The sequence below is a fragment of the Lipophrys pholis genome (assembly GCF_963383615.2).
Source record: "Lipophrys pholis genome assembly, chromosome: 11".
NCBI classification, from domain to species: domain Eukaryota; kingdom Metazoa; phylum Chordata; class Actinopteri; order Blenniiformes; family Blenniidae; genus Lipophrys; species Lipophrys pholis.
The window spans coordinates 1939983-1967909 of record NC_137631.1 but is presented as its reverse complement, the minus strand read 5'-3'; the positions used below and the strand labels follow the sequence as shown (position 1 = coordinate 1967909).

Sequence of the window (27927 nt, the reverse complement as noted above, 5' to 3'; positions counted from 1 at the left end):
ATTCCATTTGTTAGTAGGCTAGCAAACATTTATTAAAACTGTATTTCCTGTATTTTTAACTTATAAACTTAACTAACCCTTAATAAACTTCAACTAACCCTAACTTAACTCAAATTACAACATAATACAGTTGTAATAGAATTATTACAATCAATACAATTAATAAAGTTGTTATAAGTATAAATAATAAAACTAGGGATGTCCCGATCAGATCGGTAGATATCGGATCGGGGCGATATTGGTGATTTGTGAGTGATCGGGGATCGGCAAATCCAGCCGATCACCCCGCCAATCTAAAAAAGAAAAAAGAATGCGGTCGCAACGTCCCCTAATAACCACAACAATCAGGGACTACAAGCTCCAAAAATAGACTATTGAGTATATTTGCAATAGCAATGTAAGTATCGGATCGGGAAAGTATCGGTATCGGCCGATACTCAATTCTGAAAAATCGGATCGTATCAGGGGCAAAAAAGTGTGATCGGGACATCCCTAAATAAAACTGAACCTGGAATTTGAGGAAATAATAAATAAAGAAATAAAATCAAGCACATTGAATCGAATTACATTAAAAAATAAAGACGATGAAATAAAGCAGAATAAAAACATTTACAAAAGTTTTAAAGAATTTAAAGGATTTTCTTTAAAGAGCTTTAACCTCGAGCTTTTATTGTGAAGGACCGGAAACGGATGAGTCGTGGGTGTGTGGGGTGACCCGGAGGACTGCGGCCGTGTGTGCGTGCGGGACATTGCAGTGAAGCGGAGGAGCGGACAGGTGACGCACCAGCCGCCACACACAGGTGAGTCCACGCACAGCGGAGTGACGTCACGGCGCGCCTTACCGACTGTGCGTGGAGTTCGTGAAAAGTTGGGACACGGTGTGCACGTGCGTTGCAGAGCTGTACGAGCGGTGACGTCACACGACGGGTTTCCTAACACGGAATGTGTTTCCACACGGTTCTCAAAGTTCGTCTCGAGGCTCGGCGGTGTCACAAGGTGAACCGGAGGAAGAGACGCGGTCCAGGAGGAACCATGGAGACCCGGGGACGTGTTCCCCGGTGACACGGGGCCGGGGGGGGGGGTCAAATTGTCAGGCAGCAGATCCGTGCATAACACCTGTGGCGCTCCATTGAATTCACACACTGGGGGGCCGTGTGCGTGTGCGTGTGCGTGTGCGTGTGCGTGTGTGTGTGTGTGTGTGTGTGTGTGTGTGTGTGTGTTGCATCTTGCAGGTCTGTTCCAGCAGTAGCTCTTGACCTCTGACCTCTTGTGTGTCCACTCTGTCTCTGGTCCAGCAGGTCATTTGCCGCCATGTTGCGAGCGCTGAGCCGCCACAGGAAGTCACCGCCGCGCTGCGTTGCGATGCCGCGCCGCTACGAGCACCACCGCGCCATCGTGGCCATCCGCCGCGAGGACGTCAACCCGTGGGAGCGGCGGGCGCCGCTAGCGCCGCGCCACGTCAAGGAGCTCACCAACGCTGGCGTCAAAGTCCTCGTTCAGCCGTCCAACCGCCGCGCCATCCACGAGAAGGTGACCACTTCCTGTTGACGTAAAAACCTTCTGGAGGAATCTCTCTTTTTGTCGCTCGCTCTCTCTCTCTGTCGCTCTCTTTCTGTCGCTCGCTCTCTCTCTCTCTGTCACTCTCTTTCTGTCACTCTCTCTCTCTCACTCTCTCTGTCGCTCTCTTTCTGTCGCTCGCTCTCTCTCACTCTCTCTCTCACTCTCTGTCGCTCTGTCTCTCACTCTCTCTCTCTCACTCTCTCTGTCGCTCTCTCTCTGTCGCTCTGTCTCTCTCTTGCGCTCTCTCTCTGTCTCTGGTTTTCTCTCTCTTTCTCTCTCTCGGTCTTTCGCTCTCGTCCTCTCTCTCTCTCTTTCTCTCTCTCGTCCTCTCTCTCTTTCTCTCTCTCTTTCTCTCTGTCGCTCTGTCTCTCTCTTTCTCTCTCTCTTTCTCTCTCTCTCTCTCACTCTCTCTTTCTCTCTGTCGCTCTGTCTCTCTCTTGCTCTCTCTCTCTCTCTCTCCCCCTCTCACATTATCCAACATTCAGGGCTGTAGTACTCGAGTCTGGACTCGAGACATTTTTTTGCCGTCTCCTTGGTATTTGACTCAGACTGTCTCGGTGGGACAGACTAAGGCGGGATTATTTCTGCTGCTAAAGCCAACTGAAGTAGCGGCAGCTCCGTTTCACTGGACAGTGTAAAGCAGCCAGACGTCCTTTGGACGGTCAATCGTCCAAAAAAGACGGATGAAAAAAACAGCGCCCACCTTGCTGAAAGGCTCTAACGTATGTGTTCAGTAGAACCTCTTACTCGGAACCCTGTAAGAACAGATCAATAGTGGGGCACAGAGAGTTTTTAACAGTTACCGTACCTTAATGAGGAACGGCCTCCTGCAGGGGGCGCTGCTGTGAAGTTTACTTCTGTCAAACATGAGGCCCGTGGACCAAAACCGGCCGCAACAAGCTCCAATCAAATTCAACACTTTATTCACAGTGAGGATTGATGCCATCTACGGGAGCTTTTCCACCGGAAAGAACCAGGTTCTAGTTCTGGTCCAGGGCCATATTTAGCACCAGTTCTTTGTCTTTCCACTGCCAAAGCCCCGGCCTATCAGGGGCTAAACTGCTGCTAGAGTGGAACCAGAGTGGACAATATCCAACATTATCTAACAGTTGCAACATTATCCGGTATTATCTGACAGTTACATTAACCGACAGTTACGACATTATCCGACAATCTACATTATCCAACATCCAACATTATCTGACAGTAACAAGATTATTTGACAGTTACCACACTATCCGATATTATCTGACAGTTACGACATTATTTGACATCCAACATTATCTAACATCCAACATTATCCGACAGTTACAACATTATCCAACATTATCTGACAGTTGCGAGATTAGCCGACATCCAATATTCGCCGACTATCCCACATTATCTGACATTATCCAACAGTTACGACATCATTCAACATTATATCCAACCATTACGACATTATGCAACATGATCTGACATTATCCAACATAACCGACATCTAACAGTTGCAACATTATCCGATAATATCTCTCCGTTGTGACATTATCCAACATCCAACATTATCTGACATTATCCAGCATTATTCAACAGTTACGACATAATTAGCCAGTAACGACATTATCTGACAGTTACAACATTATCCAACAGTTGCGACAATGTCCAACATCATCCGACAGTAACGACATTATCTGACATTTACGACATTATTCAACATCCAACATTATGCGACAGTTACATTATCCGGCAGTTACGACATTATCCGACAATCCAACAGTTGCAACATTATCTGATCGTTGCGGCATTATACGACATCCAACATTATCCGACATTATCCAGCATTATCCAACAGTTATGACATTATCTGACAGCTCCAACATTATCTGACAGTTGCGACATTATCCAACATCTGACATTATCCAAAATTACCCCACAGTTGCGACATTATCCGACATTATCTGACAGCTACGACATCATCCAACATCAGACATTATCCGACAGTTATGACATTATCCAGCATTATCTAACAGTTACGACAATATCCAACATCCAACATCTGACATTATCCAAAATTATCCCACAGTTGCGACATTATCCGACATTATCTGACAGCTACGACATCATCCAACATCCGACATTATCCGACAGTTATGACATTATCCAGCATTATCTAACAGTTACGACAATATCCAACATCCAACATCTGACATTATCCAAAATTATCCCACAGTTGCGACATTATCCGATATTATCTGACAGCTACGACATCATCCAACATCCGACATTATCCGACAGTTATGACATTATCCGACAGTTATGACATTATCCGACAGTTATGACATTATCCAGCATTATCTAACAGTTACGACAATATCCAACATCCAACATCTGACATTATCCAAAATTATCCCACAGTTGCGACATTATCCGATATTATCTGACAGCTACGACATCATCCAACATCCGACATTATCCGACAGTTATGACATTATCCGACAGTTATGACATTATCCAGCATTATCTAACAGTTACGACAATATCCAGCGTCCAACATTATTTCCATTACATTTCTGAATTTCCCCAATAAAGTACAAAAAAACCCCATCCGACATCCAACGTTATCCGACATTATGCAACATTACGTGGAACGTTTGTCACGACGACAAAGTGTCTGTTGTTTGGACGTTACCTGGAAAGAAGCTGCCGCTCGCGGTCCAACCGGTTCCGTTGTGGTTTCAGTACTACATGAAGGCCGGCGCCGTCATGGCGGAGGACATCTCGGAGGCGTCGCTGATCCTGGGCGTGAAGCGCCCCCCAGAGGAGAAGGTCCTCCCCAGGAAGACCTACGCCTTCTTCTCCCACACAATCAAGGCCCAGGAGGCCAACATGGGGCTGCTGGAGGACCTGCTGAAGAAGGTGCGTCAGCACCGCCTCCGATATGGTTCATGGTTCAATATTTAACCTCCACGAACCTGCAGGTTTGAGTATTTACCAAACAGGTTCGACTATTTAACCCGATTCTTGAACTCGTCGTTTCAGGAAGTGCGTCTCATCGACTATGAGAAGATGGTGGATGCCAACGGCTTCCGGATCGTGGCGTTTGGCCAGTGGGCCGGCGTGGCAGGTATGAGAACCGTGGTGACTCAACCATGGACTTTGTTCAATAAAAAATCTGATTATCTGAAATATGTCACTGAAGCTTTGAGCTGTTCCTTCCGTTTTAGCAGTTTTCACATATTTCATTACTTTTGACAACATTTCAAAGTTTTTAAGATTTTTTGGCAGTTTTTTTAACGACTTCAACAAGTACTGCTGCTACTATTGTAACTTTTAACTGATCAGTTGAAATAGTTACAATAGTAGCAGTGATAATGATAATAGTAATGTCATAGTTTTGGCTTTCACACACACACACACACACACACACACACACACACACACACACACACACACACACACACACACACACACACACACACACACACACACACACACAATTCATTGCCAGTACTGTTTAGATAATGCGGTGGTGTGTGTTGCCACCGTTTGCAGGAATGATCAATATTCTTCACGGACTGGGGCTTCGCTTCCTGGCTCTGGGACACCACACGCCCTTCATGGTCAGAAAGAAACCTTTCACTCATTCACTAACACCTTTGTTCCCCCTCCAGGTGAATGAGTGGGTGGATGGATGGATGGATGGATGGATGGATGGATGGATGGATGGATGGATGGATGGATGGATGGAAGCAAATAGACAGAGGAGACAACATTCATTTAAATTCTAATATAGATACAAATATATTAGATATTAATGTAAATATCATATTTCCTGTATGTTATATGGACGACGGTATTACTCATGAGAATATTCCAGAGGGTATTTTTTGTGTCTGCTTCTCACCGCTGACTACTTCGTCATACTTCCACTACTAAGTAATAGGTAACAGTGTCAACACAGTGAAAAAGTGTCCGCTACATTTCTAAGTGAAAAAAGTGTCAATAAAGTATCCGTATAGTGAAATAGTATGAATAAAGTACAAATTAAACTGAAAAGTATCACTAAAACACCAGTTATAGTGGAAAAAGTATCAATCAGTTACCAATGAAAGTGAAAAAGCATTTATAAAGAACCATTAAAGGTGAACTTTGCTTCCGTCACGGCGAGACGCAGAACCAGCAGAGAACCTGGGGGTCATTTATCCTCCACTCCCCCTCCCAACCTGCAGGGGGCAGTGACTCTCAAACACACGTCACAGGCGGGACTGAAGTGGAGTAGAAGAAGTAGACTTGTCCTCCAGGGCCCGGTTGTTCTAAACTGGGTTTAACCAGCTGTTAACTTTAACCAGCTGTTAATATTTAACCTTGACGTTAAAGTTAACAGACCTCCAGACCTCCACTAACTGTTAACCAGTGGTTAACTCTCACCATGATAGCAGTTGAACAAAGGAAGGACAGGGTGGAGGACTGACTATGGAGCCCCGGAGTGGACATAGAGGAAAAAATAATTATAAAACTATATATACAGCTCTGGAAAATATTAAGAGACTGCAAAATGATCAGTTTCTCTGATTTTACTACTTCTAGGTATGTGTTTGAGTAAAATGAAATCTATAAACTACTGACAACATTTCTCCCAAATTCCAAATAGAAATCTTGTGATTTAGAGCATTTATTTGTAGAAAATGACAAACGGCTAAAATAACAAAGATGCAGTGTTTTCAGACGACAAATAATGAGAAGAAAAACCAGATCATAGTCATTTATAAACACAATACTAATGTTGTAACTTAGGAAGAGTTCAGGAATCAATATTTAGTGGAATCAGTCTGATTTTGAATCCCAGCTGTCATGCGTCTCGGCGTGCTCTCCACCAGTCTGTCGTGGTTCTTTGGTGACTTTATTCCACTGCTGGTGCAGAACCGTCCATCGTCCTCTGGATCACAGTCCAGGGGTTCTCAGTGGGTTCAGGTCTGGAGGTTGGGAGGATATTTGTTGCCCAGTAATAAAACGGCATGCTGGTTAATGCCATTCCACCTTGGGCGTCTTCTTCTTCCACACAAATTCCAGAATAAGACTATCTACTTTGTGAAGAAAGGAGAGGGGAAGCTCGACGGGGATGAACTGAAACGGATAGAAGAAACGTGAGAAACATTCATCTTGACAGAGTTGATTCTGGCGGCAACAGACAAAGGAAGGAGAGACCATCGTTCCAAATCGGGTTCGGTTTGTTCAAGCAGCCGAAGAACTTTTTTCAGAGAAAGATTATTTAAAGTACCCGCTACATATACACCAGGGTAAACAAAAAAAATAGAAGTCTTAAATGACAAATATGTAAGTGGGTACTCTCTTGTATACGCGTTAACAGGGAAAATTTCACTTTTGCTGACATTCAGCTCGTATCCAGAAATCCTGCCGAAGCGTGATCAGTCGGGCAGCAGCAGCAACAGGTCGTCTGCATAGAGGGCGATCTTCAACCCCACACCTTCTAATTCTGCCTGAAAGATCAGGATGTGAGCTCACAGCAGTCGATAGTGGCTCCATCACAACAGCAAATAAGAGAGGACTTAAAGGGCAACCTGGCCCAGTGGAACCAGATCACCAGAAGTATTCTGGATGTGTGCTGTTTGTCCTAACAGGTCCCATCGGAGACGCATTGAATAGTTTAATCCAGGAAATGAGTTCTTCCCCCAGCCCGAGTCTTCCTGAGGTATAAAATAAATAATCCCATTCCACCCTGTCGAATGCCTTTTCTGCATCGAGAGCTATGGAGGCTTCAGGGTGAGAAGAAGGTGAAGGATTATAAACCAGATTAAAGACCCTCCTAAGGTTGAAGAAGGAATGTCTATTCAGGATGAATCCAGTCTGGTCCAGAGAAATAACGGAGGGAAGGATGGGCTCCAAACGTCTGGCCGATAGTTTGGACAACAACTTCAAATCAACCTTTAGTGAACCAACAGGCGACAGGAGCCACGTGAAGGGCTCTTTGGCTTTTTTAGGAGTCATGAGCTGCGAGTCTGATTGAAGGTTTGTGGGAGTCCAGCTGAGACGAACGCTTCAGTAAACATTTCTGACACATGAGGGGCAAGCTGCTGCCAAGATGTTGTGTAAAACTCTGCTGGGAAGCCGTCCGGACTTCTCCCACTTTGTAATGATTTGGCCGCCGCCTCCAGTTCAAGCAGGGTAATAGGATACTCCGGTTCCTTCGCCACGTTCTGATCGAAGACTGGGATATCAATTTCATTAAAAAAAAAAAAGGAGTTGAAATCGACTGAGACCCGAGACCAGGTCCGAAGAATATAGCGATTTGTAGAATTGCATAAAAGTTTGTTAATCTGTAGTGGGTCTGATGTCACACAGGCGCCTGTGTGGATTCCTGGGATTAGCTGAGATGCAGATGTTTGTCGCAACCGATGAGCCAATAACTTACTAGTCTTGTCCCCCCTGCTCATAAGATTTGGAGCTGGAGTGAAGTCAGAGGTCAGTGCTATGTTGTGTCTGGAGCAGCGGTCGCTCCAAAACTGCATATAAAGAAACTAAAGCAGTTGTGCGTTGTGTTACTCAACTAATTTCTCTCTCCCGAGTTTCTTTTCGTGTGCCACATATGAGATGATTTCCCTTCTTCTAAAAGCTTTCATTGTTTCCCACAACACCGAGGCCCTTATGTCTGGACTTTTGTTTAGCTGGGGGAAAAAGAAACCCTAATCGAAGTGCTTTGAAACAAGCTTGACAAAGTCGTCCTTTAGTAGTAAATGTGTGTTAAGGCGTCATGGTGGCCGTGTATTAATACATTTCTGAAAACCGATATTTACTGAAGCATGGTCTGACAAAACAATTGAATCATATTTACAGTTGGAGATGCAAGTAACCCGTTGTCCACCAGGATGAAGTCAAAGTGTGTGAACATGTATTCCTTCTTAGGAATCAGCAGCATAAAGGATTCGATTACTTTGGCCAATTTAGACTGAATACAGTAGCTGGGGTAGAAGAAGAGCGATCTAAAGAGGGGTCCATCCAACAATTAGTCTCCTCCCAGAATTACATGCTATTGAGACAAATCCAGCAGTAGTGAAAAGACCCGTCTAAAAAAAGCATCATCATCATCGTCATTGCAGTAGGGAGCGTACACGTTTACAAGGTCTACCTTAGCATCATACAGTTGCCCCATAACAATAAGAAATCTGCCAGTGGGATCAGAGATTATTTTATGATGAGCAAAAGGATTAACCTTATATAAAAGTATGGCAACCCCTCCTGCCCTACTGGAAAAGGAGGAAAGACATATTCCGACCCAGCCACGTTTCAACCAACTATCAGGATTTCTGAAGTGAGTTTCCTGCAGATAAATAACATAAGCTTCAAGGTGCCGTAGATAATGTAGAACTTTACTACGTTTAATCGGATTATTCAGGCTTTACAGTTCAAGCTAACAAATTTAATATCTCCACCTTCTACGGGCGGTGACATGTTAGGCTGGGCCAGAGGACTCTGGTGTGGGATAAAGGAATGGGCAGAGAGGTAAAACAAAGGGAGTAAATATGTACGCTTGGAGAACATGAGATATGTGCCACCGCAGTCCCTACCAGAACTAAACAACCCCCCCCCCAACCTCACCGAGCAGAGGCGTCCTTACAATGGTGCTCTCTTACCCCCAACTAAAGGCCTCTTCATACTCCATAAGAACAAGACGAAAGTTCGGCAGTGCGGGGTCCTGTCGAATAAAATGACGTCATTTCCTTCGGCCAGCTCCTTCTGGCCGAACAAATTAGTTTGGGCTGTGCCAACCGCCCTGGCCGAACTATGTAGGAGCTGCCGAAACTTCTGAACTGCCGTGTGCTGCGCATGCGTGTTCTAGTTCGCTCATGACTATCGATAATATTTTAATCATATTTAGCTTGTAACAGCGCTACTGTACGAGCGCCGCAGCTCGTTAAAATGTCGGAGTGTAAGCTGACGTGATGCACCTGAACGCATCACGAACAGCTGTCAGCTCCTGGAGTTAAAACTGGACTAACATCGCGCTCGGACAAAAACTTTTTTATAACTGAAAAAGTTCAGAGAAATGTATTTCTGAAAGCACTGGAGGCCAGAAATAAACTGTGCAGCTGAAAAGTTTAAAGGCCGCTTCACAGACTTGTGCCTGCTGTGAGGGGGCGTGGCCTGCTGTGAGGGGGCGTGGCCTGCTGTGAGGGGGCGTGGCCTGCTGTGAGGGGGCGTGGCCTGCTGTGAGGGGGCGTGGCCTGCAAGTTCGGCAGCTTCTTATCGGAGTATGGACAGTCCTGCCGAAAAAGCTTTATTTTTTCTGCTGCTGGCTGACGTCACTGTCGAATTTTCTTCTTGTTCTTATGGGTTCAAAAGGGAGGATGCCGGGGCCTTAAGACTACACCTGTGGTTACCTGTAGCTTGAACACACTAAATGACCTCAGGGAATGTGCGTATAAATTGTCCTTGATAACAAAACACAAATAATAATATTGCTAACAATGATAATAGAATATGGCAGAAAAATAGGTATTTTCATACAACTAAATTTAGTGCCATTGATCAAAATAGAGTTCACCATTAAATCCTAAAAACTAATAATACAATATTCAACAGGAAGAAATCTAGAAGAGACAAAGAATTAAAAAAAAAAAAATGTTTTTAAGAATTAAAAAAATCCTCACCCGCTGACTATAATCCGTCCCTCCTGTCAGTGCTCTAGGTGGTGCTCTACCAGCGTCTGTAAACATCCCCCAGCGTTCAGCTACGTCTCTGGTCATGATGGAACAGGCTCGCAGCTCCAGCCGGCTCACCAGTCACCTTGAGCCTTTTCCTTTACAAACCCAAAGTCTGATCCGGCGTCTGGCCGCTCGACACGGTGATGTGGAGAGGAGCCCGATACCGGAGACCCAATCCTTCTTCACTTTGATGAGCGGCGCTGGCGGCCCTCCGCTTAGGCCCCCGCCCGGGGGAATCTGGGAAGATGTGCAGCTTCTTCCCGTTGTGCGTCAGAGCGGCAGCCTCTCCAGCACGACGCAAGATGTCCATCCTCACTTGAAACTGGCCCCCCGATGACCGTCGGACGCGGCGGCTCACTCTCCTTTGGTTCGGCGCGCGGTGTGCGATGAGCCCGGTCCTGCCCGGGTTGAGACGGGAGCCCCAGCAGAGCTGTGAACTCTGTCGGACGGGTCCCCTCGGATCCCTCTGGCACACCTCCTGGTCTCATGTTGTTCCACCTGGAGCGCGCCTCCATTTCTTCACACTTCTCACTCAAAGACTCAACCGTGGCAGTGAGCGCTGCAACGTTAGCTTGTCGGCTAGTTAGCTGGTCCTCATGTTCGTTAGCTGAGCGCTCTGGGTCCGAGGTAGTCTCGCTTGTCAAGGCGGTTCTCAGGCGGTTCTCACTTCTCTCTTCACGGTCCCCGATATCAGAAGCTCAAATTTTGTGAGAATTTCGGCCGGTAGATGATCCATCATGTCCTTCATGCGGCGCAGCATATCCCCGTTAGCGCCTAGCCTCTGCGGTGACTCGGTTTGCGGGGATTGACGCGGTGGCCTCCCGCGGCTGGACTTTGGTGGCTCGCTTCTCAGCCGAGAGCTCATTTCTCTTGGTTTGGCCACCAACAAGTGCAGTAGAGCAGAGTTAGCTCGACACGAGACCGGGATGAACGTTGGACAAACATGAACGGCTAATAAACAGAAACAATCCGCACATTCCCCGGGAGCCACCGCAAAACACGTCCAACATCGTCCGCGCTCACCGGACGTCACCTTTTAGCCTTTTTAACTGTTCTAATCATTTGTATCTGTTTTAAACCTTTTTTCACCAGTTTTTACCATTTTTTTTTTTTTATTTATCCGCTTTTATCCTTTTTCATTATTTTCACTGTTTTGACTGTTTTTAGTTCTTCCAAGCCGTCTTAAGAGGTTAACCTTTTCTTGTTTTAACCATTAAGCACATTTTTGGCCTCTAAATTATGAAATCCATATAAATCCGGTCAGTTTTACACGTTTTTGTGTTTTTAAAAAGGTTTTGGAGAAGAATAAGCAATAAGGTCTGGTTTCCGTGTAATGAAGCTCGTAATATGCCAATAATGTAATAACAATGTTGTAATAACGTTTTGCCAATAATCTTAAGAAGTAATTCCAGGATTGAAGTAATCCTTTCAAGATGTAACTACATTAAGGTGAAATGTTTGACCTGGTGTCGCCGCAGCACATCGGCATGGCCCACAACTACCGCAACGTCAGCCAGGCCGTCCAGGCCGTGAGGGATTGTGGGTACGAGATCTCCACGGGCCTCATGCCCAAGTCCATCGGGCCGGTCACGTTCTGCTTCACCGGCACCGGGAACGTCTCCAAGGGAGCGCAGGACATCATCAACGAGCTTCCTGTGGAGTACGTGGAGCCTCACGAGCTGAAGGACGTCTGCCAGACCGGAGGTACCGACCCGCCCTGCCCACTTCCTGTTCCTGACGACTTTCTCCAGCAGAACGACTCTCCTACGCCCTGACGACTTTCTCCAGCAGAACGACTCCTCCACCCTGACGACTTTCTCCAGCAGAACGACTCTCCTCCGCCCCGACGACTTTCTCCAGCAGAACGACTCTCCTCCACCCTGACGACTTTCTCCAGCAGAACGACTCTCCTCCGCCCCGACGACTTTCTCCAGCAGAACGACTCCCCTCCGCCCCGACGACTTTCTCCAGCAGAACGACTCCCCTCCGCCCCGACGACTTTCTCCAGCAGAACGACTCTCCTCCGCCCTGCCCACCTCCTGTTTGTTCTTGTCCCTTTGTGTGTTTGTTGTGCAGACATGACCAAAGTGTTCGCCACGGTGCTGAGCCGCCACCACCACCTGATGAGGAAGAGCGACGGCCTCTACGACCCCATGGAGTACGAGAACCACCCAGAACTCTACACGTCGCACTTTAGGACCAGCGTGAGTTCCGGCTGCTCGTGTCACTTGGCCCGATGACGACGTGACACCAAACACTCAGCATCCTGTCGCCGTGTTTCGCAGAATTTGTCAGAATTTGTGTTTTTTGTGTTTTTTGCATTAATTAGACACGTAAACTTATTCAGCCATTAAATTTAGCCACCAGTGTTTAGCGGCTAACTGCCTCCTGTGTTGACGACAATATCATAAACCAACGCTGTTAAATTCAGCCACAAGCGGTTAGCCGCTAACTGCTAAAATTAACGGCAGTTAGCTGCTAATCACTAGTGGCTAAATTAACAGTGTTTTCCAGAACTCTGGTGTTCAGAGTTTGAACTGCATTCGTTGGAAATGTTCGTATCGGTAGTGGAGACGAAATCGTCATGTGGCCTGCAGGTGGCGCCCTACACAAACTGCCTGATCAACGGGATCTACTGGGACCGGCACACGCCGCGGCTCCTCCGCCGTGTCGACGCCCAGCGCCTCATGAGACCGCCCAAACACTCGTTTCAAGACGAGGGCTCGCCGCAGCTTCCTCACAAGTAAGACCCGCCACCTTCCATCGCCGTGGCCATGCAGTAGCTCTCAACATGGACGTCACTTCCTGTCCGCAGGCTGCTCGCCATCTGCGACATCTCGGCGGACACCGGGGGATCCATCGAGTTCATGAACGAGTGCACCACCATCGATAAGCCGTTCTGCACGTACGACGCCGACCAGCACATCGACCACGACAGGTACCAGATGACATGCTACATGCTATTGAGCTCCAGGGCTCAAACACCAGCAATGCAACATGCTAATGAGCTCTACGGCTCACACACCAGCAATGCTACATGCTAATGAGCTTCAGGGCTCACACACCAGCAATGCAACATGCTAATGAGCTCTACGGCTCACACACCAGCAATGCTACATGCTAATGAGCTTTACGGCTCACACACCAGCAATGCTACTTGGCATGATACTGCCTAGCATGATGCTGCCTCCACCGCACTCCACTAGCATGATGCTGCCTCCACCTCGCTCCACTAGCATGATGCTGCCTCCACCATGCTCCACTAGCATGATGCTGCCTCCACCTCGCTCCACTAGCATGATGCTGCCTCCACCATGCTCCACTAGCATGATGCTGCCTCCACCTCGCTCCACTAGCATGATGCTGCCTCCACCATGCTCCACTAGCATGATGCTGCCTCCACCTCGCTCCACTAGCATGATGCTGCCTCCACCTCGCTCCACTAGCATGATGCTGCCTCCACCTCGCTCCACTAGCATGATGCTGCCTCCACCTCGCATGATGCTGCCTCCACCTCGCTCCACTAGCATGATGCTGCCTCCACCTCGCTCCACTAGCATGATGCTGCCTCCACCTCGCTCCACTAGCATGATGCTGCCTCCACCTCGCATGATGCTGCCTCCACCTCGCTCCACTAGCATGATGCTGCCTCCACCTCGCATGATGCTGCCTCCACCTCGCTCCACTAGCATGATGCTGCCTCCACCTCGCTCCACTAGCATGATGCTGCCTCCACCATGCTCCACTGTAGGATGCTGTTGGCCTGGTGGTGAACGGTGAACGTTCACACCAAGAGTCTTTGTCTCTCCAGACCAGAGTTTCAGTTCCTAATGGTCTGAGATCCTTCGAGGGTCTTCTGCTAAACTCTGAGCCTTTTAGTGAGGAGGGGCTTCATGGCCGCTCTGCCATCAGGGCCTGATTGGTGGATTGCTGCAGAGATGGTCGTCTTTCTGGAAGGTTCTCCTCACCACAGAGGAGCTCTGGAGCTCTGAGGGGGCTTTTCCAGCAGAAAGAACCAGGTTCTAGTTCTGGTCCAGGGCCAGACTTAGCATCAGTTCTTTGTCTTTCCACCACCAAAGCCCCGGCCCATCAGGGGCTAAACCGGTTTTTAGCTGGCCCCACTTCATTGCGGGGCCAGAGGGGGATCTGACACGTCATCAGCTGGGGGCGGAGCTATCACTGGAGCTATCTCTACCTACGAGGAGGAAGAGACGCTGAACCGGCTTTCTGAACTCTACAGTGAACACGGAGCCCCGGAGTGGTTATAGAGAATAAAATAAAAAATAATGTGTGGGAACGAAATAATAAGTTGTTCCCTGAAGTTAATAATAGGAGGGAAGGAGATCATTTAATCCGCGATGGCGGAGATAATTTAATCCGCGGCTCTCGAGGTGCAGAGTTCCTGCTGTCAGTCAGCTGGTGGATCTAGAATCTAGAATCAGTTGTTTTCAGGCTTTTCATGGTGACGTCATTGTAACTTCGTTCACCTCCAGGTCTTGTGTGCCGTTCTGACCGCAGGCTGAGGTCTGCATGAGGCAGCAGGGGGCGCTCCGCCATGAGACGCTCCACAGAACTTCTTTATAATGAAGCCAGACTTCTGGTTCCTCAGGAACTACTAAACAAACTACAAACTACTGTAAATAATAACTTGGAGTTTTTAGAGCTAAAATGAGCCTTTTAATGGCTTCATGTGAAAGAGAACTTTAATCAGAGTGTTTACCTAGGTTACCATGGAAACGGCTGTAGAGCAGCGTTCTATCATTCTACACCTCCATTCCTCCATGTTGAAGCTTTTGATTCAGACACGTCCAGAAATAAAGTGAAAGGAGCAGAAAGTCACTATGGAATGTTGGAATGGTGAAAAATAAGACCCGAGATCATTCACGTTATTATTATTATTATTATTATTTTACTCTATGTCCACTCCGGGGCTCCGGACTAAAACAAGACGGACGTGAAAAAAAACTGCAATAGAGCGACGAGGAGACTCAATGTTTTCCGGCTCTTTGGTCTTTGTCCTGTATGGAATCCCAGGAGTGCCAAAATTAAAAGGAAATAAATGTGGAAATATAAAGAGAATCAATAATACCAAAAGTATACAAAGGTAGTCATGTTCTTTTTCTATCTTGTCTTTGCTCATTTCCTTTTGTCAACGCGTCTCCTGTTTTGTCTTTGTCTTTTCCATTTGCTTTTTGTCATTGTATTTACTGGACGAGTCCAGCCGTCTGGAAAAGACAAAAGCAATACAAAGCAAATCAGCGAGGGCTGTGGGGGGGTCTGTCTGGTCAGAGTGACTCGTCCAGTTCTTCCTCCACTGAGGATGATGATGAGATCAGGTCCAATCAACGGAGTAGACTCCCATCAAGCTGAGGAACATCATGTTAACTTTCCCAGGCGTGTTTTTGTTGTTGTTTTGTTTAGTTTGCCGTTGACTGGGTTTCTCACCACAGCGTTAAAGCTAAAATCATTTCAGTTCACAACGCAAGTCAGTGAAAATGAGTCCCATCAGTCGTTTCATAGGACTGGAAGAAGTTTGATTTCATAGTGTATTTGGCAGGCTCATCAAGACTGGCGAAAAATGTAAGAAAATGTGCTCTCTAGCGCCACCTACAAACACTAGAACAGCCACCACGGCCCGTAGGAATGTAGTAGTGAGAGCAAACCAAAACTCAATTGTTTGTCTCGTCAAGACACCCCTGACCTAAATCCAACAGGAAGTCCGCAATTTTTTCTTCCAAAATAAAATGTCCATGCCAATATGGACCCCACACAAACGCTCTCTCCTCTGAGGGCGAATATCGTATCGGCTGCGAAACACGATTAAATGACAGAGGAGACTCTTCTGATGAAAAGTTGATTTCTTAGTGTCTAAAGTAAGTGACTGCATTCAAACTCACACAGGCTGAAAGAAAACACATTTTCCTCCGAAGAAATTATAACTTTATCACAAAGTCTGCCCCGAAACTGTGGATTCCGAGGAGTTGTTTCCAAACCATGGAGTTAAAATCCGTCTGCCACTGGATGACATCATCACCTGCAGCCTGGGACAACAGCGTTGTGTAATTCACACACCAGTCCAACCTTCATGTCCTGACTTTCAAAATAAAAGCCCCAAAGTCCTTCCAAAAATAAGGCCTTGATTATTACAATGAGAATAAAAATCTTCGAAATGGATATATCGGGCTTACTTGGCTTTCCAAAACAAAAGCCCCCCAAACTCAAACAAATAAAACCCCTTGTTTATTAAAACCTTGAAAACGTATATCAACGTTGTGTCGTCCTGCAGCGTGGAGGGAAACGGGATCCTCATGTGCTCCATCGACAACCTTCCGGCTCAGCTGCCCATCGAGGCCACGGAGTACTTCGGGGACCGACTCTTCCCCTACATCTGGGAGATGGTAAGACTCGGCGGCGGCGGCGTCACGTCGGACCACGATGTCCTGCTGAAATGCTGACAGTGTTTTGATCCCCAGCTGCCGTCGGACGCCACCAGACCGCTGGAGGAGGAGGAGTTCACGCCACAAGTCCGAGACGTGAGTTTGTTTTGGCAGCTTGTCGTCACGTCGCCATGTGTTTGTGTTCACGTTGATGGAATATTTGATCAACCTGGGTTGTTTGACTCTGCTGCTGCAGGCTGTGATCACCTCTAACGGAGTCCTCACCCCCAAGTTTGAATACATCGAGAAGCTCAGAGAACGAAGGTGAAGCTGCTTCCTGTTTGTTTCTGCCCCGTGTCGTTCTTTGTAGTACTCCAGCTTCTTTTTTCACGTTCACCACCTTTTCAAATGTCACTATGTCTCCGAGCTGAAGGATGAAATGTTAAAAGATCACAACACAGGTAACGTCTGTTCCTGCAGTTCCTCTCTCCGTCCTCGACCCTAGCTTAGAGGGTTAGAGGATCTAGACTAACCTTGACTAACCTTTGACCTTTGTGGTTGTTCCTGTGCAGTGCTGCCCCCTGCTGTCCGCCGTCTCATTAGCAACTTGCTTGGCTAGCGTTCTAACGGGCTAGCTCGCTGCAGAACGCGTTAGAAACTCTTTTCTTCTCACGTTGTGATGGTCCGTCGGGGGGGGTGGGGTGGGGGGGTGGTTCTGGTTCTGATGGTCCGTCAGGTGTGTGCTTCTGGTTCTGATGGTCCGTCAGGGGGGTGGTTCTGGTTCTGATAGTCCATCAGTTGGGTGGTTCTGGTTCTGATGGTCTGTCGGGGAGGGTGGTTCTGGTTCTGCTGCTCCGCCCCCTACTGGTTTTTGCTGTAATTCACAATCAGCTCCTTGGTCTTGCTGACATCCAGGTGGAGGCTTTAGCCTCTGTACCTGTCCTCCAGGTGGCTGATCTCCATCAGGAGGAGGTGGAGGAGGAGGAGGTGGAGCAGGAGGAGGTGGAGCAGGAGGGTCAGGGTTAGCATTAGGGTTAGCATTGGAGTCAGGTTTAGCATTAGGGTCAGGTTTAGCATTAGGGTTAAGTTTAGCATTAGGGTCAGGTTTAGCATTAGGGTTAGCATTGGAGTCAGGTTTAGCATTAGGGTCAGGTTTAGCATTAGGGTTAAGTTTAGCATTAAGGTCAGGCTTAGCATCAGGATTAGCATTGGAGTCAGGGTTAGCATCGGGGTTAGCATTGGAGTCAGGTTTAGCATTAATGTTAGCATTGGCGTCAGGGTTAGCATTGGAGTCAGGTTTAGCATCAGGGTTAGCATTGGGGTCGGGTCACAGTGAAGAGTTTCCCTATTAGAAGCTTGATGTTTAGTGAGATGAGCGTGATGAACTCGTTAACGTCTCCGAGTGTCGCTCACACGCCGATGTTCCTGCTGCAGGGAAAAAGCTCAGATCCTGAAGAAGAGCGGGATGAAGCGCGTCCTGCTGCTGGGCTCGGGCTACGTTTCTGGACCGGTAGTGGAGTACCTGACCCGGGACGAGAAGACCCAGGTCACTGTGGGTGAGTCTCACCCTAACTCTAACTCTAACCCTAACCCTAACCCTAACCCTAACTCTAACCCTAACCCGGCGGGACTCCGTCTTCACACCACAACCTCAGAACTTCCACCAAACGAGGCGAGCACACCTTTAAACTTTCATTTTAATATATTGCTTTGACCACCTTAACAGTTTTAGCATTTATTAGCTTGTTTCCTCGTTTTTTTTCCACTTTTAGCTTGTTTAACCTTTTTAGCCTTTTTTTTTTAGCTTGTTTAGCCATTTAAGCTGTCGTACCATATTCAGCCACTTTTAGTCATTTATGACCTTTTAAAGTTGTTTTATTGTTTTTATAGAAGGTTAGCCGTTTTTTTAAGTTTGAGCTGTTGAAACAGTTTTTTAACAATGTTCTCCTGGTTGGCGTCCAGCGTCTGCGCTCCTGAAGCAGGCCGAGGAGTTGGCAGCCAAATATCCCAACACCATCGCCGTGACGCTGGACGCCAGCAGCCAGGAGACTCACCTGGACTCTCTGGTCAAAGACCACCATGTCGTCATCAGGTACGCCTTCGCCACCGCCGCCACCGCTTTGGGTCAGAACAAGTGTCGGGGCTCACACAGTTGTGATGCTACATGCTAACGAGCCTTGGAGCTCACACAGTAGCGATGCTACGTGCTAACGAGCGTCGAGGCTCTCACAGTAGCGATGCTACATGCTAACAAGTGTCTGTGCTCTCACAGTAGTGATGCTACATGCTAGCAATGCTACATGGCATGCTAACGAGCCTGCTCCCGTCCTCAGCATGCTGCCGTACTCCTTCCACCCGCTCGTCGCCAAACAGTGCATCAAGAACAAGGTCAACATGGTGACAGCAAGCTACCTGAGTCCGGCCATGAAGGAGCTGCAGAGCAGGTAACACACCCACGACCTCTTTAACCTCCACACCAAAGGTCAGAGGTCAAAGGTAACTGTCCGTGTGTGTGTCAGCGTGGAGGAAGCAGGAATCACCATCGTGAACGAGATGGGACTGGATCCGGGTATCGACCACATGCTGGCCATGGAGTGTATCGACCAGGCCCGAGCTGACGGCTGCACCGTGAGTCACCTGGACTCACCTGAACTCATTAACATGTTAACGTGTTGTGACTGGGTGAACGTGTTGACGTGTTGTGACTGTGTTACCGTGTAGTGACTGGGTGAACGTGTTGTGACGGTGTTAATGTGTTGTGACTGTGTTAACGTATTGTGACTGGGTGAACGTATTAACGTGTTGTGACTGTGTGAACGTGTTGTGACTGTGTGAACGTGTTGTGACTGTGTGAACGTGTTGTGACTGGGTGAACGTGTTGTGACTGGGTGACTGTGTGAACGTGTTGTGACTGTGTGAACGTGTTGTGACTGTTAACGTGTTGTGACTGGGTGAACGTATTAACGTGTTGTGACTGTGTGAACGTGTTGTGACTGGGTGAACGTGTTGTTAGTGGGTGAATGTGTTAACGTGTTGTGACTGTGTGAACGTGTTGTGACTGGGTGAACGTGTTGTTAGTGGGTGAATGTGTTAACGTGTTGTGACTGGGTGAAGCTATTGTGACTGGGTGAACATGTTGTGATTTAGTGAACGTGTTAACGTGTTATGACTATTTTAATATGTTTTGACTGTATTAACGTGTTGTCACTGAGTTAAAGTGTTGTGACTGTTAACATGCTGTGACTGTGTTAACGTGTTGTGACTGGGTGAATCCACCAGGTGGAGTCCTACAGCTCGTTCTGCGGCGGCCTCCCGGCCCCTGAGTGCTCCGACAACCCGCTGCGCTACAAGTTCAGCTGGAGCCCCTACGGCGTGCTGCTCAACACTGTCAGCAACGCCATCTTCCTCCGAGACAAACAGGTGTGTGTGTGTGTGTGTGTGTGTGTGTGTGTGTGTGTGTGTGTGTGTGTGTGTGTGTGTGTGTGTGTGTGTGTGTGTGTGTGTGTGTGTGTGTGTGTGTGTGTGTGTGTGTGTGTGTGTGTGTGTGTGTGTGTGTGTGTGTGTGTGTGTGTGTGTGTGTGTGTGTGTGTGTGTGTGTGTCACTCCTGTTGTGTGTGTGTGTGTGCAGGTGGTGAGTGTTCCGGCCGGTGGCGCTCTGATGGACGCCGCCTCGCCGATGGACTTCCTGCCCGGGTTCAGGCTGGAGGGTTTTCCCAACCGAGACAGCACCAAGTACGCCGAGTTGTACGGCATCCAGACCGCGCACACACTGATCAGAGGAACACTGCGCTTCCAGGTATACACACACACACACACACACACACACACACACACACACACACACACACACACACACACACACACAACCAAATGACTTTCTAACCCTCCTTTTTTCTCCTCCTCGTTCCTGGTTCCTCCTCCTGGTTCCTGGTTCCTCTTTCTGGTCTTCAGGGTTTCTCCAGGACCATGAGCGGTTTTGTGCGTCTGGGTCTGATCGACGGCGAGCCGAGTCCCGTCCTGCAGAACTCGTCTTCTCCGGTGTCCTGGGTGAGAATAACGTCTTCACACTCTCCATCATCCTGCTGAGACCAAACAACTCGTGGAGCGGTGCTCCAACCAGCCAGTGCTCCAACTGATGCTCCAACCAGCCAGTGCTCCAACCAGCCAGTGCTCCAACTGATGCTCCAACCAGCCGGTGCTCAAACCACAGCTCCAATAGGTGCTTCAACCAGCCGGTGAGCGGTGTTCCAGTTGGTCCTCCAGTTGGTGACCCGGTTGGTTCTCTACTTGGTGCTCCGGTGTTCTCCAGTTGGTGCTCTGGTTGGTTCTCCAGTTGGTGACCCGATTGGTTCTCTACTTGGTGCTCCGGTGTTCTCCAGTTGGTGCTCCGGTTGGTTCTCAAGTTGGTGCTCCAGTTGGTTCTCCGGTTGGTGCTCCAGTTGGTACTCCAGTTGGTGCTCCAGTTAGTTGGTTCTCCAGTTGGTTCTCCAGTTCGTGACCCTGTTGATTCTCCGGTTGATTCTCCGGTTGGTGCTCCGGTTGGTGCTCCAGTTGGTGACCCAATTGGTGACCCGGTTAGTTCTCTACTTGGTGCTCCGGTGTTCTCCAGTTGGTGCTCTGGTTGGTTCTCCAGTTGGTGCTCTGATTGGTTCTCCAGTTCGTGACCCGGTTGGTGCTCCAGTTGGTGACCCAATTGGTGACCCGGTTGGTTCTCTACTTGGTGCTCTGGTGTTCTCCAGTTGGTGCTCTGGTTGGTTCTCCAGTTGGTGCTCTGATTGGTTCTCCAGTTCGTGACCCGGTTGATTCTCTGGTTGGTGACCCAATTGGTGACCCGGTTGGTTCTCTACTTGGTGCTACGGTGTTCTCCAGTTGGTGCTCTGGTTGGTTCTCCAGTTGGTGCTCCAGTTGGTGACCCGGTTGATGCTCTGGTTGGTTCTCCAGTTGGTGCTCCAGTTGGTTCTCCAGTTCCTGACCCGGTTGATTCTCCGGTTGGTATCTAGTTGGTTCTCCAATTCGTGACCCAGTTGATTCTCCGGTTGGTGCTCCGGTTGGTTCTCCAGTTGGTTCTCCAGTTGGTTCTCCAGTTGGTTCTCCAGTCGGAGCTCCAGTTGGTGGTCCAGTTGGTGGTCCAGTTGGTGCTCCAGTCGGTTCTCCAGTTGGTGCTCCGGTTGGTGCTCCGGTTGGTGCTCCGGTTGGTGCTCCGGTCGGTTCTCCGTTCGGTTCTCCGGTCGGTGCTCTGGTTGTGAAAAAGTTGTTGGCACAATCCACAAAGCCAAAGTCACTGAGATTGAAAATTCAAATCTACTCATTTACATAAACCACTAAGAGGTAAAGTCACGGAAATGTTGCATCGGAAGAGCGGCAAAGAAATGAAAAGCAAAATGGCCGAACAAATCAAAACACCGATAAACTCGCTAAGAAACGCTAAAACCGTTCTTCTCTCTGCAGAAAGAACTGCTGTGTCAGCGGCTGGGCCTGCCGCCGTCCACGCCTGCCGCCGCCTTCGAGGACGCCGTTTACGAGCGCGTCGGGAGGGACGACCACCGGATGGACGCTCTGAGATGGTGAGACGCAGGGCCGGTTCCTGGGGCTCCGTGACGACGACCAAACCGTTTCATTTGATTTGATGTGCAGTACATTCCAGTTTCACGTCCAACCTCGGCTGAATAAAGTCAAACGGCGAGAACAGCTGGGATTGCAGGAAAAACAAATATATATATATATATAAAAAATTTAAAAGTACTTTTTTGGGGGGGGTGAAGTGAAATGGTGAGATTGATGCTACTGAGGGTTTTTTCAGGAAAAGATGAAAAGAATAAAAAAGGAAACAAGGAAAAGGAGGAGGAGGAGGAGGAGGAGGAGGAGGAGGAGGAAACCGCCAGAACAACCAAGATGCAGGAAAAGGCTCAAATTCATGACGTGCTATTCTTGGTCAACCACGGCGCCGCGGCGGTGGTGCGGCGCCGCGGCGTTCACCTCGTGTTTTCATCGTACGCTCTGCACGGTAAACGTCACGTCGTGGCTTCGTTCAAGCGGAATGAATAAAGAGGTTAAAGGTCGGTACCGACCCTCCGGTGAGCCGGGTGTGTGACGTCACATGACGCTGTCCTGGGCGTGAAGAACCAACCTTGAAAAGAACAATCCCAGCAGGACGGCGGCGTTTGGTGGGAGTCGCGTTGGAGCCAGCGACTTTTAGCTTGGCGGAGCGTGGAGAGGAAGCCGCGGATTCGCCACGCTGAAGTGGCGTTGGAGCGCACGGTCTGCAATTCAAGTGAACTTTTCTGAGGGTCTCTTCACGCCAAGGCCCCGCGCCGCCATTGTTCGGCGTGCAGGGGAAGAGCGCCGCGCCGCCATTGAAATGTAAATTCCCTGGGTGGTAAAAGTGAGCGGCTGGAAAAATTCCCCGTGTGAAAAGCCGGCGCCTCGCGGCTCCAATTGAATGACTTGTTCATTTATTTAATTCACCTGCAAAGCAGCAACAAAAAGCTCATCTCTTTAGATTTAACCAAGGCCGCCGCCGCCGCCGCCGCCATAACGCGGCACTGTGTTTCTCTCTGAAGCAGAGGTGTTGACCTGCGGCTCCTCAGCGCCCCCTGTGGGCGCTCCCTGGAGCTTTCAGCATGTTATTGTTTAGGAAAGACTTTCCACACTGACAGTCATTCCTGGTCGGAGCTCCGGGATGGAAACAAAACAGCTGAGTCAGCTGGAACTGAGGAGGAGGAGAAAGAAGAAGAGGAAAAAGGAAGAAAAATAATGGCGGGAAAAAAAAAGATAAAGAGGAACACAAATCAATAGAAAGAAAGGGGGAAAAAGCTAAAAACGTTAAAAGGTATTTTTAAATCGGTCCGGTGTCCTCGTCCTCCTCCTCCTCCTCCTTCTTCACTTTGTTTTGTCTTCTCGGAGGAATTTGATTTGCTAGTGAAGGTCGCCGGGTTCTAACGGAACCGTGTGTCTGCAGGTTCGGGATGCTGAGCGACGAGCCGGCGCCGCACGCCGACAGTGTCCTCGCCGCGCTCACCAAGCACCTGGAGGCCAAGCTCGCTTTCGGTGAGTCCAGACCCGGACGGCTCGCCGGCGCCGCCCCGCTGGCCGGCCGCCGCCTGCCTGCTGACCGCTCTCGTCCCGTCACAGATAAAGGCGAGCGCGACCTGATCGTCCTGAGGAACGACGTGGGGATCCGACACCCCGGAGGCGAGCTGGAGACCAGACACCTGGGCCTGGTGGCGTACGGCGAGTCCGGCGGCTTCTCCGCCATGGCCAAGACCGTGGGCTACCCGGCCGCCATCGCCGCACGCATGGTGCTGGACGGTCAGTACTTCTAACACTCGTTCCCGTACGTACAGGTAGGGGGCGTCTCGGCGCTCTTCAGCAGGTATCGTTACGAGTGTCGATACGTTTCCACGTAGTTTCTACCACAAACGTCGGCGTGAGCCGCACGATATCACCTGAACACGCCAAACGTCCGTCTGCGATATTGGTATCGATCCGTTCAGATTTCACTCAAGCTGGCGATTAATCGCCGTTTTCTTTTGTATTTCTTATTCTGACCTTTTAAATCCATAGCGCACGGAAACATAACTTGGTTTAGTGGGTGTCAGTGATAGTTCCTTGTCGGTATCGTGATAATAAATGTGTGGTATCGTGCAGCTCCAGTTGGGACGGTAAAAATGGATGATTCAGTATTCTACTTTATTGATTGTACCTGCTGCTTTTTCCCCTCTGGTGTTGAATCGGATCAGACTCACCGCACCACCTAGTGGTACAACATGGTGTTACCTGAATTCTGTTTACATTACTTTGAGTGACGTTGTGGTTTAACGATAATTATTTTCTCCGCGCAGGAGAAATCACGTCGAAGGGTCTGGTGGTCCCGATGACGAAGGAGGTGTACGGGCCGGCGCTAGCCCGGCTGAAGGAGGAAGGGCTGTTCTTCACGTCTAACAGCTCCCTGCAGGACTAGAACCCCCGGATCGTTAGTTTTGTCCAGAGATACTGGCGAGAACCTCTCAAATCCACGTTGGCTTCCTTTTTTCTCCAACTGAATTCGACCTCCTGGAACGTGGCCCGTCGTTGGCGCTCGTCAGGCTTGAAGCTAAGCTAATAAACAGTTTGTGATCATTTAAAGTTCAACACTTCAGTCTTCGGGTCCTTCGGCAAAGACCTGCCGGCAGAATAAACGGATATTTGAGCGATGGAAAGCGTTAAAACGTACAGACACGGTTTCATAAAACAGGCGGAAACGAGCTGCGGCGGGGATTTGAGAGGATCGTTAGCGTTGCTCTTCAGGGTGCGGCGGTTCGGGAAGCGGAATCTTTTGGGCGACGATTCCTGGTTTGGGCTTCGTTTTGTGTGTAAAGAGAAGCGTTCTCGATAGTTGTTTTTTTCCCCGCTGGTGTTGCCTTCTCGAGTCGTCGACTGTCTGAAAGCACTGCTCCGTTACGTTACGAGTGTTTAGGCTGGAGATTCGTGCTCGCGTCGCTCGTTTCCTCTTTCGTCTGGGACAAGGATTTTTGCTCAACTGTTTCAGTATTCAAGGAACATTTGCCGCCATGTTTGCCTGCAAGGGACACGCCCACCAACAAGCTGGCTTCCATTCGAGGACAAAATGCTCCTGTGGACACGTGAGGCGAGCACAACTTTTCCCGTGTGGGCGGAGCCGTCACGTCCGTATTACGAACTCTTCAGCAGTCCAGGTATTTTTTAAAACTCTTCAGTCGTAAATTGCCGTTTTCACTACATGAGTAGAGCAGCTGCACGTACCTCCAACAGCAACTCTAGTGGTCCATCTTGGGTATTGCAGCGTGAGTACTTTCCCACCCGAACAAGATGCAAATCTAGCAATGTATTGGTAAAGAAAACCTTTAATTTATGAATTGTTTGTGTGACAATGAGGTTTTGATGTCGTGACTCCGTCGCCCCGTCAAGTCTGTTGGTGAAACGAATGAAGCCAAAGACGGCCATGTTGGCTTACTGACGTTGGTTTTGGGGGGAAAAATCACATAATTGTTTTTGTGTGTATAAATTGCTTTGCTTCTAATTTCAACACTAATGTAACAGCTTTGATCCTACTTTTAATTTTTCACCATGAAAGCTAACAAGGTGAAACAGGAAGTTACACCTGGGAAACAGGAAGTTACACCTGGGACATTTCACTACAAAAAGAAAAGCTAGCTCCTGGACGCTCCTGGTCGCCCTGAAGCCCGTTAATGTCCAGTGACGCAAACTAAAAGTAGCAGACACACGTTCGTATGCGGTTTGTTTTAGAGAATCAAGGAAGTAACTAAAGAAATAGTTAAAACCGACAAAAAGTTTGTAATCATGCAACCACTTCAGTTTTTTTTAGTTAGACGTTTCGTTAGTTTGACGTTTCGTTAGTTTGACGTGTCCAGGTTTTTGTTAATTTGACGTGTTGATGTTTTTGTTAGTTTGACGTTTCGTTAGTTTGACGTGTCCAGGTTTTTGTTAATTTGACGTGTCCAGGTTTTCGTTAGTTTGACGTTTCGTTAGTTTGACGTTTCGTTAGTTTGACGTTTCGTTAGTTTGACGTGTCGATGTTTTTGTTAGTTTGACGTGTCCAGGTTTTCGTAAGTTTGACGTTTCGTTAGTTTGGCGTGTCCAGGTTTTTGTTAGTTTGACGTGTCCAGGTTTTTGTTAGTTTGACGTGTCCAGGTTTTCGTTAGTTTGACGTTTCGTTAGTTTGGCGTGTCCAGGTTTTTGTTAGTTTGACGTGTCCAGGTTTTTGTTAGTTTGACGTGTCCAGGTTTTTGTTAATTTGACGTGTTGATGTTTTTGTTAGTTTGACGTTTCGTTAGTTTGACGTGTCCAGGTTTTTGTTAATTTGACGTGTCCAGGTTTTCGTAAGTTTGACGTTTCGTTAGTTTGGCGTGTCCAGGTTTTTGTTAGTTTGACGTGTCCAGGTTTTTGTTAGTTTGACGTGTCCAGGTTTTCGTTAGTTTGACGTGTCCATGTTTTTGTTAGTTTGACGTTTCGTTAGTTTGACGTGTCCAGGTTTTCGTTCGTTTGACGTGTCCAGGTTTTCGTTAGTTTGACGTGTCCAGGTTTTTGTTAGTTTCACGTGTCCAGGTTTTCGTTGCTTTGACATTTCGTTAGTTTGACGTTTCATTAGTTTGACGTGTCCAGGTTTTCGTTCGTTTGACGTGTCCAGGTTTTCGTTAGTTTGACGTGTCCAGGTTTTCGTTAGTTTGACATGTCCAGGTTTTCGTTAGTTTGACGTGTCCAGGTTTTTGTTAGTTTGACGTTTCGTTAGTTTGACGTGTCCAGGTTTTCGTTAGTTTGACGTGTCCAGGTTTTTGTTAGTTTCACGTGTCCAGGTTTTCGTTGCTTTGACATTTCGTTAGTTTGACGTTTCGTTAGTTTGACGTTTCGTTAGTTTGACGTGTCCAGGTTTTCGTTCGTTTGACGTGTCCAGGTTTTTGTTAGTTTGACGTGTCCAGGTTTTTGTTAGTTTGACGTTTCGTTAGTTTGACGTGTCCAGGTTTTTGTTAGTTTGACGTGTCCAGGTTTTTGTTAGTTTGACGTTTCGTTAGTTTGACGTGTCCAGGTTTTCGTTCGTTTGACGTGTCCAGGTTTTCGTTAGTTTGACGTGTCCAGGTTTTCGTTAGTTTGACGTGTCCAGGTTTTCGTTAGTTTGACGTGTCCAGGTTTTCATTAGTTTGACATTTCGTTAGTTTGACGTGTCCAGGTTTTCGTTAGTTTGACGTGTCCAGGTTTTTGTTAGTTTGACGTGTCCAGGTTTTCGTTAGTTTGACATTTCGTTAGTTTGACGTGTCCAGGTTTTTGGAATACGACTTCATCACCCGGCCGTATTCTAATGACTGCTATCATTTTATTTAACGTTAAAAGGAAAATCATGGCTCAATACTGCCGACAGAACAAATGTTAAATGTGAGAATCACTTGAGTCTGACGACGACTGCGAGTTTCGCCCTGCGTGTGCGAAGCCGAGTGCTGAGAGACGACGAGCCTCGTTAACAGTTGGAATGGTAGAGTAATATGAAGATCTCTATTTTTACAGTAATATATCAATGTGTTTCGGAATGGCGTGTCCAAGGGTTTTTTAACGTTGTTAGACTTTTTCTGCAGAAATGATTTGAGTGATTAAAACTTTTGTTTTTGTTTTAAAAAAAAAAAAAAAAAAAAGCTTTGTTAGAATGTTGGTAGTTTTTAAATGTTTGCATTAATAAAAGTCGTTTTCGAAACCAATGGATTCGCTCAGCGCCAAACTTCTGTCACAATGTTCATCAAACGAGTCACTGACTCGCTGGGTAACTG

General features: G+C 47.9%; 1 protein-coding gene across 2 annotated transcripts; it reads left to right on the top strand.

Annotated features, from left to right (window-relative positions):
* The first annotated feature begins 692 nt into the window (after positions 1-692).
* Positions 693-27856, top strand: aass (aminoadipate-semialdehyde synthase). Of its 2 annotated transcripts, none has more exons than XM_080474941.1 (23): positions 693-800; positions 1296-1530; positions 4279-4455; positions 4579-4663; positions 5092-5159; positions 11738-11963; positions 12336-12463; positions 12857-13002; positions 13075-13197; positions 16546-16657; positions 16733-16792; positions 16893-16960; positions 18071-18192; positions 18599-18728; positions 18970-19080; positions 19156-19264; positions 19916-20056; positions 20265-20432; positions 20588-20683; positions 22085-22200; positions 23595-23683; positions 23768-23944; positions 24478-27856. In XM_080474941.1, exons 2-23 carry the CDS (start codon positions 1312-1314, stop codon positions 24594-24596), a joined length of 2790 nt encoding a protein of 929 aa, XP_080331067.1. In that variant the 5' UTR covers positions 693-800; positions 1296-1311; the 3' UTR covers positions 24597-27856. The 2 variants fall into 2 exon arrangements, with proteins under 2 accessions (XP_080331067.1, XP_080331066.1); XM_080474940.1 differs by having other exon boundaries at positions 695-800; positions 1299-1530.
* Positions 27857-27927: the final 71 nt, after the last annotated feature.